The sequence below is a fragment of the Sphaeramia orbicularis genome, chromosome 18 (genome assembly GCF_902148855.1).
Source record: "Sphaeramia orbicularis chromosome 18, fSphaOr1.1, whole genome shotgun sequence".
NCBI classification, from domain to species: Eukaryota; Metazoa; Chordata; class Actinopteri; order Kurtiformes; family Apogonidae; genus Sphaeramia; species Sphaeramia orbicularis.
The window spans coordinates 14,134,064-14,147,669 of record NC_043974.1 but is presented as its reverse complement, the minus strand read 5'-3'; the positions used below and the strand labels follow the sequence as shown (position 1 = coordinate 14,147,669).

Genomic DNA, 13,606 nt, shown 5'->3' with positions numbered 1-13,606 from the left:
GTCGTAGTCAGGGTAGGAGCCCGAGGCGTACGAGACCGGAGCAGGGAACGGAGCCTCAGCCAGTGTCGGAGACGGTTCGGCCGGACCGGAGACGGTTCGGCCGAACCGTAGACGGTGTCGGAGCCCAACCCGGGTACGGAGCACAGCAGAGCCGGCGAATTGTTGCTGTGCATTGCTCGTGAACCCTCTGGAACAAGCATTGCGCGTGTCACCACTCTGGAGGCGTGGCTTCAGAGGGACGTCTGAAGAAAGGGTTTGGACTTTTGAACTGAGTATTTTCGAAATGTAGCTTGCTCGAACCGTTTTTCCAAGATCTCAGACCCCACCTTTAAAGTTGAAAACCACTCCAGTATTCACATTGAAGCTGCTGAGACATGTTCAGTGACTCTGAACAGATCATGAATAGAGATGATATCACCTCCAAGTCCCTGAAGTGGCAAGTCTTTATATCGATGCATTTTCAAAGTCAACAGTTTTACAACAAACTGACACTTTCTTGACATGTAAAATATGCATAAAAAGTAGAATAATTCAAATGTGATTAAAAAAAATTCTTCTTATGTACATTTTTTTCCTACAATAATATAACAAATGCCCGCATTTGTATCACGGTGAATCCATGGATCATATTTATTAATATTAGATGCCAGAGGTCGTGTTAACCGAAAATTATCCATCATTGACGGATTTTTTTTTTTTTTAAATGATGGAAAATTCTGAAGGCCGTCCATCATTTTGGCAGATTAAAATACTGAGGGTAATCTACCAAAGAAAGTTTTCACACAACATGGTGAACAGAACCTGCTCGCAGGATCGCTGGTCTGTCTGTCTCTTAACAAGGCATCAAACATTCCATAACAGCATCCTACCGGTATATAACCCAACAACGCCACTATTCACAATTACGCTGAATACAGCAGCGGTACTTCAGTCAAATGACTCCCCGTTAGTCCACCTGTAGTAGACCGCCTGTCCAGTTGATGACCAGTATACATATTAATCAGTCATTGTCAAGTCTCGTCTCGTTGTTTAGCTGACTTTAGCCAAAATTAGATGCTACTTTGCTAGCGCAAAATGTGAAGACAGCTGAGTCTCCTTAGTTATTTTAAAAAGCCCCGTAAATGTGATGGCATTGATAAACGCGGTGAAAAAAGAGGGACTGATGCGGTGAAGGATGACGGACAAGCAAGGAATACACCAGTTCTGATGGCATTTGGTGTGTTATATGTACGCATTTTCTACCTTTCATGTGTTATTTGATGGCATGTCAATTTGTGCCAAGATCTCTGGTTCACAGAACCCGAACCCTAACCCTCAGTGCATAGTATTTGACACTGCATGAACATACACAAGGAAAGCTTAGAATGTCTACAGATAACACACCAGTTAAAAGTGGTGTATATAATTATGCCAGTTGTGATATCACGTTGATTTATCAGCCAGCAGCAACTACAGTTGCTGCATCATTGAGATGTTTTTGAACATTAAATACTTCTAAATATCTCATTATCATTAAAAAATACAAATTTGAAATGACGGACAATAATATGATATGACAGAATTTTAACGACCCTGTCCATCAAAATGACGGACAATAAAAATGTCTAGCACTACCTCTGTTAGACGCATATTAGTAATTTGTTTGCTGCTGTTTTATTTGCGGCATTAAATAATACAGGTGCATGTATTTTACATGTGCTACTCCTTTATCTATCTCCTGTCAAATTCTTGTTTTTTAATGTATTTTTATTTGTTTTATCTATTTTTTCTCTCTTTAACATTTTGAATTAATGACAGTGCTTGTTATTAGTTTGAGGTGGGATTTTCTTTTTCTTTTTGTATGTTTTGTCATTCGTTGTTCTATATATTCATGTTCGCAAAATCTGAAAAACCAATAAAAAGATTATTTTAAAAAAATAAGTGGCAGAAAAATAAATAAATATAGGTGTTCACTGTCTTATGTACAAAAAAGTATAAGCTGCAATTGTGCTCCTGTTTCTTATTCTACTATGGTCCAAATATCGTTGTTCTTACTGAACCCAGGTGTCTTGAAATGTTGTCGACTTTTAGTTGCTGGAAAGGGAAACAAACTGTCATTTGCTAAAATCTAAAAATGTCAAAATTAAGTTTGAACGGAGAGATAGTAAGTGACTTTTACCTTATTGTGAGTTCAGTAGTTGAGACTTTTCTGGAAAAATAAGAATACAAATAAGACTATGTTGCAGTGATCATTAAAACATGAGCATTACTGACTGACATACTTTCATTACATATTCATTAGTGTTAATTAAAATAAGACTGTATTGATCCCAACATGGGGAAATTTCACAGTTAGCAGGATCATACAATAAACAAGTGCAAAGAAAAAGACGGGTAGAAAAAAAACAAACAAATGAGAAATGAAATATAAAAGAAAATGACAAATTAGGTATTTATATAAAAACAGAGAATTAGAATGAAAAATATACATGGAGTTAATTAAAAAAAAATGTTCAGCCTCTCAGCTCAGTTACTTAGAATTTATATTGTTTACTAGTAAACGGCTTTAATCTTAACGGCATATTTCATTAGCTGACATATTACTGCCACTAACTGTTCAACAGAGGGCATTCATGGTTTACATAAAAAGCATGGTTAGGTGGAAGTAAACATGGCCCAAGACTCTACAGCAGGGGTGTCAAACTCATTTTAGCTCAGGGGCCACATTAAGCCCAAATTGATCTCCAGCACAAGAACAAGTGAAATAATAGCATAATAACTTGTAAATAATGACATCTCCAAATTTTTCTCTTTGTTTTAGTACGACCAAAATTAAATTATGAAAATATGTACGTTTACAAACTATCCAAACAAAAATGATGTGAATAACCTGAAAAAACTGAGATTTCTTGAGAAAAATAAGTGTAATTTTAACAATATTACACCTCAACTTACCATTTATATATGCATATTATGGATTGGATCTACAAGGGCACAAAATAATTAATAAGAAGTATAATGTTAAAATATTACTTACAAAATTTCAGATTTTTCACATTTTATTGTTAAAGGGTACTTTGTAAATGTTAATATTTTCATAATTTAATGTAAGTTTCTACACTAAAACAAAGAGAAAATATGGAGTTGTCATTATTTATAGGTGTAATGTAATATTATGTTTCTCATATTAAACTAAGAAAATTTGGAGTCGGTATTTATAGGTTATTATGCTATTATTTTAGTTGAGATCACATTGTCCTGTATGTGGAACCTGAACTAAAATGAGTTCGACATCCTTGATTGTTAACATCTGAAGTCTGATTTTTGCAAATTCATCCTGCGGGCCGGATTTGAACCTTTGGCAGGCCGGATTTGGCCCCCGGGCTGCATGTTTGACACCTCTGCTCTACAGGAAACTATTTAGGCTTCATATTTAAGTTGCATTGTTCCACAGAATGCAGGCAGAAAGATGAAAAAAAGAGAGAAAAAAAAAAAGTTTTGATTGTAAAGATAAATGAAGGAGAAAAAAAAGCACAGTGTTTTCTTACCTTTTTAAGTAATACCCTAAAATGACAACTAGGCAACCTACAATGAGGCCTCCCAAAAAGAATACATAATCTCTGTTTCTGTGGGTAGGTGGCGGTGTCACAGGCTCAGGTTTAGTCTTAGGCTCAGGGTGAGGTTTAGGCTCAGGCTTCTCCTCTGAAACAGGAAGGAAATAATGACACCTTTAAAGCTGCAGTACCAGATAGTTATCAGCATCATCGTGATAAAAACTCCATAATAACCTTTCAACATGTGATTCTGAGAGAACGTGAGCCTTCTGTAGGGAATCTGCCCTGTGACGGTCTAATCTGACCTAATCCCAGGTGTTTTCAGACAGGAGGGAGGGTTAAATACATGATTGACAGCTGTAATTACCAGTCACTGATCAGATGTCAGATTCAATCAGCAGTTTGTATTTAGTTTCTGTGATTTGGACTGATGAGAGAGCTGCAGAGGGAAATGAACACAACTAAAAAAAATTAAATGCTGCATGACGGAATATATGGGACACAATGGATTTCCAGTGCTTTGTACCGCATTTGTGTGTTTTTAACTCTGGATATAGTTTTGTGTTGCTAGTGCTTTAAACTGAAGATTGTGTTGCGAAAAGTTGTGACTGAGCTTCATCACAGGCTGTTTTTTGTCCTCAGTGGTTTTAGTTTCCTTTTCTCCTCATAGTCATACAAATAAGTTTGTCATGCAAAGCCTACATTTATTAGATCATCTTTCCTAGTTTGTGTCAGAGACCATCCAGCTTCATGAAATACTTAATACAACTCTTTCATTTTTAGGCAGCTCATGATGTTTTACCATCATGAAGAGGAATAAGGAATTTCATGCTGAATTCACCTAATTTTCCGAAATTCGAGCCAGCTCACTGTGCTTCTGAGTCACAAATTAATCAAAACATTCAACCAATAAAACTCATTTTTCTATTCAGGACTGCAAGTAAATAACATGTAACCCTTAATCAAGAAATAATTGTGTGCTTCGCTTTTGTTTCTGTTTTCTGTTTAGTATTAAAATAAAATTAAAACTATTGTTTCAGTTAAAGACCTTATTAACAATTAGAGAAACATAAATTATTTTGGTAATTAGCAATGTTGTTAATTTAGGGCAGTTATGGCATAAATCTGCTCTAATAAATCAAGTACTGTATATAATACTGAAACTAGGTGTACTAATAGAGCAGTGTCTGGTTTGGCACATTGGCCATGGTCAAATTAATAAATTGAATTTAATGTTAGATATTTACAAAATAAATTTTAAATCAAACATTTTACAACTTTTTTTTAATACCCTGCATTTGAACTTGCATTGAAAACATGTACCTCAAGCTTTGAGTTTCATTTCATTTTAGGTTTTGCTTTCTGGAATTTAAAAAAAAAAAAAAAAGTCTCGATTTACAAAATCAAGGTTATTTCTCTGCAAACTGTTCCTGCACAACAAGAAACCTAAATGCAACCTGTTTGCTTGCTGTAATATATTAATTGGGACTGTGTTTGTGCCACAGTGTATGGTAATGACGCAGAAAAAGAATCCATATCATGTTGAATTAGTACTGAAGGTATTAGGTTTCAAACAGCAACAAGTAGTTAATTTGATTTTATGAAAAGCTCAAATACTGTCATCAGATTCACTCATATAATACTCAACTTACTTGCAACTCCAATTTAGTTACTCAATACATTTTTTTTTTTAAAAACAAATGTCTGTCTTTTAGATCCAACAAATAGGTATATGGAAGATGAGGGGTGAAAATAATATTGTCCCAAATACCAGTCGTGGTTTCTTGGAATTAAGAGAGAGTAATTATAATTTCACAGATTTTCATATTTGTGAGTGGACTAAAGTGAGGACAAATATGAAGTTTAGATGGACTGGGATTGTGGGTGTGAAATTATGGAACGGACCTGATGATACATTGAAGTTGATCTCTCCTTTGGCGAAGTAAAAAAAACAAAACAAAACGGTGCCTTAAGTTTAAAATTATTTAGGAATATTGAATTGACATGGTAGATATGTTTTTGCTGATTTTTTTTTTTTTTTTTTTTTTTTTTTTTTTTTTATGGTGTGAATGCTCGATGCTGTACACATTTAAGTTGATGTAAGCAGTGTATCAGGTGAAAAGGATAGGCAAAAAATAAGCTTTTGCCTCTAGCCTATTCCTTTTTTTGGTTATGTTCATTATGATTAATGTACTAAGTGCAATGATTGATGTACAAACCAAAATAGATTCATTCATTCATTCAGCTTTGGAATGAATTGCCTAAAAAGCTGAAGGACTTATCAACTTTGTGCACTTTTTAAAAAGCTATGAAATCCCATTTTAACTTAACTTAATGTTTTGTAGATGTACGGTCAAATTAATTGTATAAGCCTTTTTATATTCCTTATGTAAAGTTTCTGTATGAAATTCAAACTGTAATTGTATGTTTTTTGCATTGTATATGTTGTGTATTTGAATTTTAGTCTTTTCATTCTGAACCCCAGAAAGACTATAGCAACCGCCACTGTGGGAGCTAATGGGGATCCTATTAAACAAATAAACAAAAAACAAACAAATCTGATTTAATTGTTCATTGTCTAAAACTGTCTTGGTTATGAGTTTTTCCTTTAATGTAAACTAATGTTTTTAAGGTGAATATTTTGATTCATTGTAATGAGATGCATTTTGAAGCACATTACACTGATTTTCCAGATGAAACAGTGAATCATCATAACGACACTGTGACCTCACCTTCACAGCTGACGGTGGTGTTACTGGAGGTGTATTCCTCTGTATTCCTGCTGGAGGTGCAGGTGAATTCAGCATGCTGCATTTTGTTGAGCTGCACCAAAACAAATGCAGATTTTCCATCATGGCAGCAGTTGAAGGTTTTCACTTGAGCGTCCAACTTCCAGGAGAAGGACACGCCTTCATCCGTAGAATCACAATGCAGTCCTATCCAACAGCTGTCTTTGTTGAAGGTTCTGGACACTATTTCTATGTTCGGTTTCTGGAGATGCTCTGCATGAGTTCAAAATGGCATTAGGGATTAGATGTCAGGTTCATTTTTATCAAACTTTAGTCATTTGCTTAACATTGACTGGATGCTGCATTAAACACTGCATGTCCTCTGACTAGGGGTGCACTGGATGTCACTATTAGCTGATATTGGCCAGTATCAGTATTATTGGCATAGAGAGCGTGGCAGATAATTATATACCTATCATATATAGGGGTATAAGAAAATATCGATTCTGCAATATTTCGTTTCACGATACTGTATCGATATTAAAAAGTACTGTTTTTTTTTTTTTTTTTTTTTTTTTTTTTTCAGATATTTATTCAAATGCAGACATGGTGGAGGTTCATCTTTGTTTTTTGTTTTGTTAATCAAGCTCTTTTAGTCATAGCTTCCCCTGGGTATTTTTCAATGGAGCCAAAACGACGACTTTAATATTTGTTATTGAAAATAAAATTTTGCATTGAAAACACACCCTGAAACTGAAAAAAGAAACATTGGCATTGAAAAACGTGTTATGTAAAAAAATAAATAAATAAATAAAAAATATTGCAATGGCATCAAAACAGGTATTGGCATTGGTAACATTTCACTGAAGTTTAAAACACGGACATTAAATGTTATTTCATTTTAATTATATTTTGTTTTTGCATTCTGATGTGTTTTTGAATGAAAATCAGATTATTTTTATTTGATGTCACTGTTTTATCAATGACCATTAATAATTTTGATGACTTTTGATCATTTTTTTTTACACTTACTGTGGTTTTTCAGTTTCAATTTTGTCACCTTTTTGATGTGGAGGGGAGCGTTTGAGAGGAAGGGCTAAGACTTCAAGTTTTTACAGAGGGAAGTTTTGTGATATAGCATTAGATCCTGTCCTGATTAAATAAAAAATGTTTAGTATTTGTGCATATTTCTGGTATAATTCAGTTTTTCCAAGAAATAATCTTTTTTTAAAAAAAGAAACAAAACGGACAATAATATCACCTTGTTAACAGTATTGTGATATATTGCGATATATCGCACCGTAATCCTAGTATTGTGATTTTCTATTGCATCGCCAGATTCTTGCCAATGCGTACAATGTTTACAATATTTATACCTATCATAAAGATTTCTTCATTTTGAGGGGTTAACTAACAACAAAGAAAAAATGAACAGAAAACACTGGTATCGCTATCGTCCCAAAATGACTTTTTCATTATATCAGTATTGGATAAGAATTTTGATGCACCCCTACTTCAGATGACATTAAGTAACAAAATATGTTTGCATTAAACTGAACAATGTGAATTCATTAAGTACTAACAGTGTTTTGTTTCCCTAATAAATACAGTCTGTACTGTAGTGTAATTTCTTGGTATTTGCAGGCTGACTGTATGACTCGTGAATGCAGATGATGCTTACGTTTTACAGCGAGTTTGATTTTATTGACGCTGTTCTTTTTCTTTGTGTTGAAGAGGTCTACAGTGTACAGTATGGCGTCATCTCTGGTCAAGTTAAGGATGGTCAGGTCACCTTATAAACAACAGAAAAGATGATTAAGAACATGTTGAGACACATTCTGCGCTGGCAGCCCAGGGGTTTCTTCTACCTGTAGAGTCGTTGAGTTGGAGCCTGCCTCTGTATCGGTAGAAGCGGTTCACGTTAATCTTTTGGTTGCTGTAGGTGGCGATCAAGGTGGTGTTGGTGAATATTGACCACTTGATTGAAGAGAGCTGCCATAAAGGGTCGGCACCTGACGGCAACGTAACTGATTCCCCAACATACTCATGGACCTCAGTAAGAGCCTCTGCCAGGGCCACTGTGGAAAGGAATTCAGTCAGAACAAAAGGTTTAACGTGCACTGTAAAACCCAGTGAGTTGAGTTTACACAAACTGTCTGAGGAAACAGATTGCCTTAAACCACTGAAGCTGATTAACTCAAATCATTTTAGCTCAAAATAATATTTAAATTGAGTATAAGGAACTTAGTGTTTTTTATTAATTCAACTTTACTCTGTAGACCTATACTTATTCCATTTAGTGTGTTAAACTTACCGGTAATTATTTCTGCTCTTTGTACTTATACACTACAGTTCAAATGTAGTTAAATTTAGTGAGACTCTTATTTTAAGTAGTTTAGTAACATAACCTTGGGGGGATGAGAGGCAATATTCAAGTTCTACTTAACTATTGATGTAGTTTTAACAAAGTGGAATGGAGATACATTTGTAATTAGAATGGTGAATATTTGTTTTTGATGTTTTGTACATAATGAACCATTTAGTCAGGAAAGAGTCAGGTCTGCTTTCCTTCCTACAAATGTTACTTTGATTGCGACAAACAGGAAAGGCATTATTCTGCCTACAGGTTGGACAATGGTGTCACATTAATAAAAATAAACATAAAAAGGCCAATAAACATTGTAAAACCGACACATTAACCTAAATAAACATGAACACAAACCCCCCTAGAACCCCTGCACATAAAACAGAACACATTGAGTAAAATATGCAGTACCCACAATGTAACACACTAGAGCCGGCCAATAGCGTGTCACAGATGAATCAACATCGGCCAATATGTAACCAATGTATTAACTTTTTTCCTGCGGAGATTCTGTTGCTCGCTGCTCCTGTATGTGTGCAGCAAGTTTTTTTTGGGGGGGGGTGGGGGTGGGGTAGAAGTATAACGGATAGCAGATAACTCCAGGAACAGTAAAGCATGTCAGTTTCACTATCACTTCCGCTCCGACAGTCACGCTACCCCCCCCCCAAAAAAAATTACAGATTGCTATCCCCCCGATTAAAACTCACAGACCGCTATCCCCCCAGTCTTATGACCTGTTCAAGTCACTATTACTTAAACTGTCACCAAAACTAGGTTTACGCAATTCAAAAGAGTTATTACAGCATCAAATTTTTTATTTTTTTTTAGATTATTAGAAATGAGTGACTCCAACTATCTTTGCAGACTAAGTTGTAGTAATTAATTTCATTTAGTAAAATGAGCTTTACAGTGTGAGTATTAGGGGTGGAAGAAAATATCGGTTCTGCAATATATCGCGATATTTGATTTCACAATACTGTATTGATATTAAAAAATACTATGACATTTTGACATTTTAATCTCATAATTTCAACTTTTTGTCTCATAATTATGACATTTTAACTCATAATTTAAATTTTTTATCTCATAATTAAGGCTTTCTTATCCCATAATTATGACATTTTAATCTTATAATTTCAACTTTTTATCTCATAATTATGACTTTTTAACTCATAATTTAATTTTTTTTATCTCATAATTAAGGCTTTCTTATCCCATAATTATGACATTTTAATATCATAATTATGACTTATCTCATAATTAAGGCTTTCTTATCCCATAATTATGACATTTTAATCTTATAATTTCAACTTTTTATCTCATAATTATGACTTTTTAACTCATAATTTAATTTTTTTTATCTCACAATTAAGGCTTTCTTATCCCATAATTATGACATTTTAATATCATAATTATGACTTATCTTATAATTTTGACTTTCTCATAATTATGACTTTTTAAGTCATAATTTTGACTTAACTGATAGAAGTTGCATTTAAGATGTAAAATTAACGAGCACACAAAAAAATAGGATTTCACCCAAAAATCCAATTTTTGTGCATTAAGACCTGCTGTCTGAACGTAGTCTTAGTCATCCAAATGGGGGCACTTTAGTTGGAAAAAAAAATTTTTTGGACATACATCATGCACTAATAGACTGATTGAGATCAAATTTGGTTCATATTGACCATCTTACAAATGTCCATTTTCTGTCTACCATTCAGAGTTCGCATGGGGTCATTTTCATTCACTAGGTGGAGTTTTGTGAGGAAAAATTGGTTCTGTGACCATTATTCTGCCACTATCATGTAAATGTAGCTCAAATTGAGTTCAGATCGATCATCTAACAATTATTATGGATAGATTTATATATAGCAGAGGATTTTGGGGGGTTTGGAGGATATACCCATGCTGTCGGCCCCCTGACAGTGTAAGCCTCGTTTTACTGCTGCATTCATGTGTACTTCGTATTTTACAGCTGTACATAAGTAAGGTAGAGCTCATGATGGTCTATATCGCAGGTGTCAAACATGCGGCCCGGGGGCCAAATCCGGCCTGTCAAAGGGTCCAGTCCGGCCCTTGGGATGAATTTGTGAAATGCAAAAATTACACTAAGATAATAACAATCATTTTAGTTCAGGTTCCACATTCAGAACAATTCAATCTCAAGTGGGCAGGACCAGTAAAATACTATCATAATAACATATAAATAATGACAGCTTCAAATGTTTCTCTTCGTAAATGTAAATATTTTCATGTATTTACACTAAAACAAACTAATTTTGCCAAAAAATGTGAATAACCTGAAATGTATTAAGAGAAGTATGTACAACTTTGACAATATTCTGCCTGCTACTAAATGTTTTGTGTGTTTGTAGAGCCACTGTGATCTGTAAGTTATAATGTACATGTGTAAATGATAAAGGCAGAATATTGTTAAAATTACACTTATTTTTTCAGTTTGTTCATGTTATTCACATCTTTTGAAAGGATAGTTTGCAGATGTAAACCTTTTCATAATGTAAATAAACTTCTTTTTCTCTAAAGCATAGAGAAAAGTATGGAGTTGACATTATTTATATATCATGTAATTATTTTACTGGTCCGGCCCATTTCAGATTAAATTGGACTGATTGTGGCCCCCCAGAAGAAAATGAGTTTGATGCCCCTGGTCTATATGATCATCTTATTTATAACATTGTTATAAGCTTTGTCACTCCATTTTCCACTTAATCCACGAGGGATTTCACTGTACAATAAACTCACCTCTGCCTGACATTTAAACCTGGTCATAAACATACTTCCACTATGTACTTTACTGATATGTATCCACCTCCATCTTATTGAAAAATTATGTCACTTTGTACATTACAGTTTATTTTGTACCTTACTGTTTGTCCAGAATGTCTACAGTTCTTTTTTTATTCTAATTTATTATGCATAGTGTGTTTGCTTTATATTTTTTATCTATATTGTATTTTTACTGTTTGCTACGCTGCACTACAATTTCCCAGTTTGGGATTAATAATGTATATCTATCTATTTTAAGAGTTTATTTAGTTAAAGAAGGGCGTAGAATTTTTTTCTACACACAAGAAAATCCTTCATTCTGTACTTTATCAGACACTGTTGATATGTGGTCAATAAGGGATGACAAAAAAAAGACTATTTGCCACTGTGATGTAGTGGTATAAATATTAAACTGTATAAATTAGAAATACTCAAAGTACATGTACCTTCATAGATACATTGAACCACATGTTATATCAACTAAGGTGTAACTTAACACTTCAAGTTGGATAAAAGATGAAAACTTTACTTCAGATGAGGTTTACTGAGACACAATGAATATTATTATTATTAGTGTTGGGTATTTGTCATTCATTTAAGCAGTTAATATAGTCTGCTCTTTAACATGACAAGGATCAGTAGTTTTTAAACAACGAGGTTAAATGCCACATTTTACTCGCCCACACTACTACATCATTGCTCCCCTCACCCCTTTAAGCGTATCAATGTCTGTCTGTACTATATGTCTACACGTAACTCAAACTCTACAGTACATTTTTCCTCAACACCAGTAGTTCAACAAAGTAGAATTATTCAGTGTGGAGAACATGATGGGATGTGTAATGTGATATTTTTTTTGTTTTCCAGAGTAATTATCATAGAAATTAAAATACCATGTGCCTCGAAACGCTCAAACTTCCTGCTTTTTCATGTCCACATATAGCATGAGCTGCAGTAACAGTTCTTTTGTTAGTGGATTGTGAATTATCTTTGAAATAGAAGGATTGTAAAGCTTCTGTTGGATAAGAATTTGTATTAAAGCAAAAACCTTACCTTGAAATAATGTAATACAGGTCACAAGAAGTCTCATTGTTATAGTGGATAAGCCGTCATGAGTACAAGTAGCATCGCGAGTTCCCTTTTCTAGTTTTTTTTCCCATGTGCGTCACGTGTATTTAGGTCACTTTAATTTTTCTGCTTCTGAACATGGTTGTTTTATTAAATAACTTCCCCTTTGAATTTTATTACAGTTTTGGACTTTACACAACTGCAGCTGTAATAATAAAGTCAATTCTTTTGGGGGGTTTTTTAGGCAAAGTAAGTGTAAATATAATAAATCATGAGAAAACATATGTCTAATGTACTATTTTTATGCTTGGTACATTTCAGGAAGCCCTTTTTTTTGTGTGTAATTGTTGTCATAGTCAAACAGCTGAGTTTTTGGCTTGTCACACCCGAGACACTCTGACAAAGAAGTGTCATTATTTCTTAACCAAAAAAGAAACACGAGATGAACTCAAGACAACTTGTGACCAAGAGGGAACAAAACAAAAACTAACATTTAATAAAAACTTTTAAAACCAACTCAGTCCTACACACACAGTTTAACAGTAAATAAATCTGCTATTAATGACAGTGTTCTTTAAAAAAGGAGCTTAAATTGACAAATTATAATAATAATAATAATAAAAACATGATCCAAAATACAACCTTAAAAAACGGTGCTGAAATGTACATATAAACTGACAGGAGTTTTGGATGGAAACATTATTACCAGAACAATGAGTTAATAAGATTAACCCATAAAGACCCAGTACTACTTTTGTGGCACTTCCAAAAATATTTTTTTCGGTAAAGTATTTTATCATCATTTATTATAATATTATCCTGTTTTTTCAGTATAAATCAAGTATTTTCCTACATTTAATTCACTGATCATGTAGATGTTCATAAAAGCTCAGATTAAAATTGAGGATTATAAAATCAAAAACAGAGACAACCCAAGAAAAAATGACTTTCAGCAAAAATATCATTAACTGAACATAAACCAAGTGTCTCCATCCACTGTCATTGATCCAACTCCATGGGTTTTGATGAATCAATGTTGTAGAAGATGATGGTTTTTCCACGGTAACTACGGAGCCTCTGAACGTCCAAATGGATCACATCTGATGACCATGAAAAGACGA

At 34.0% G+C, this 13,606-nt stretch overlaps 1 protein-coding gene across 1 annotated transcript; it reads right to left on the bottom strand.

Moving 5' to 3' along the window:
- Positions 1–1,306: 1,306 nt before the first annotated feature.
- On the bottom strand, positions 1,307–12,550 carry LOC115438255 (uncharacterized). The gene is made up of 7 exons (XM_030161707.1): positions 12,471–12,550; positions 8,131–8,340; positions 7,944–8,054; positions 6,266–6,535; positions 3,528–3,681; positions 2,159–2,188; positions 1,307–2,073 (listed from the first exon to the last, which is right to left on the bottom strand). The coding sequence occupies exons 1-7, from the start codon at positions 12,505–12,507 to the stop codon at positions 2,067–2,069; spliced, it is 819 nt and encodes a 272-aa protein (XP_030017567.1). The 5' UTR covers positions 12,508–12,550; the 3' UTR covers positions 1,307–2,066.
- Positions 12,551–13,606: the final 1,056 nt, after the last annotated feature.

Bases quoted from the DNA above. Each gene is read 5' to 3' on its own strand.
- LOC115438255 (XM_030161707.1), bottom strand. From the start codon at position 12,507: ATGAGACTTCTTGTGACCTGTATTACATTATTTCAAG. The intron at 3,682-6,265 runs GTGAGGTCACAG...TTCCTGTTTCAG, and splicing joins CACCACCGTCAGCTGTGAAG to AGGAGAAGCCTGAGCCTAAA. The intron at 2,189-3,527 runs GTAAGAAAACAC...TTATTTTTCCAG, and splicing joins TTAGGGTATTACTTAAAAAG to AAAAGTCTCAACTACTGAAC.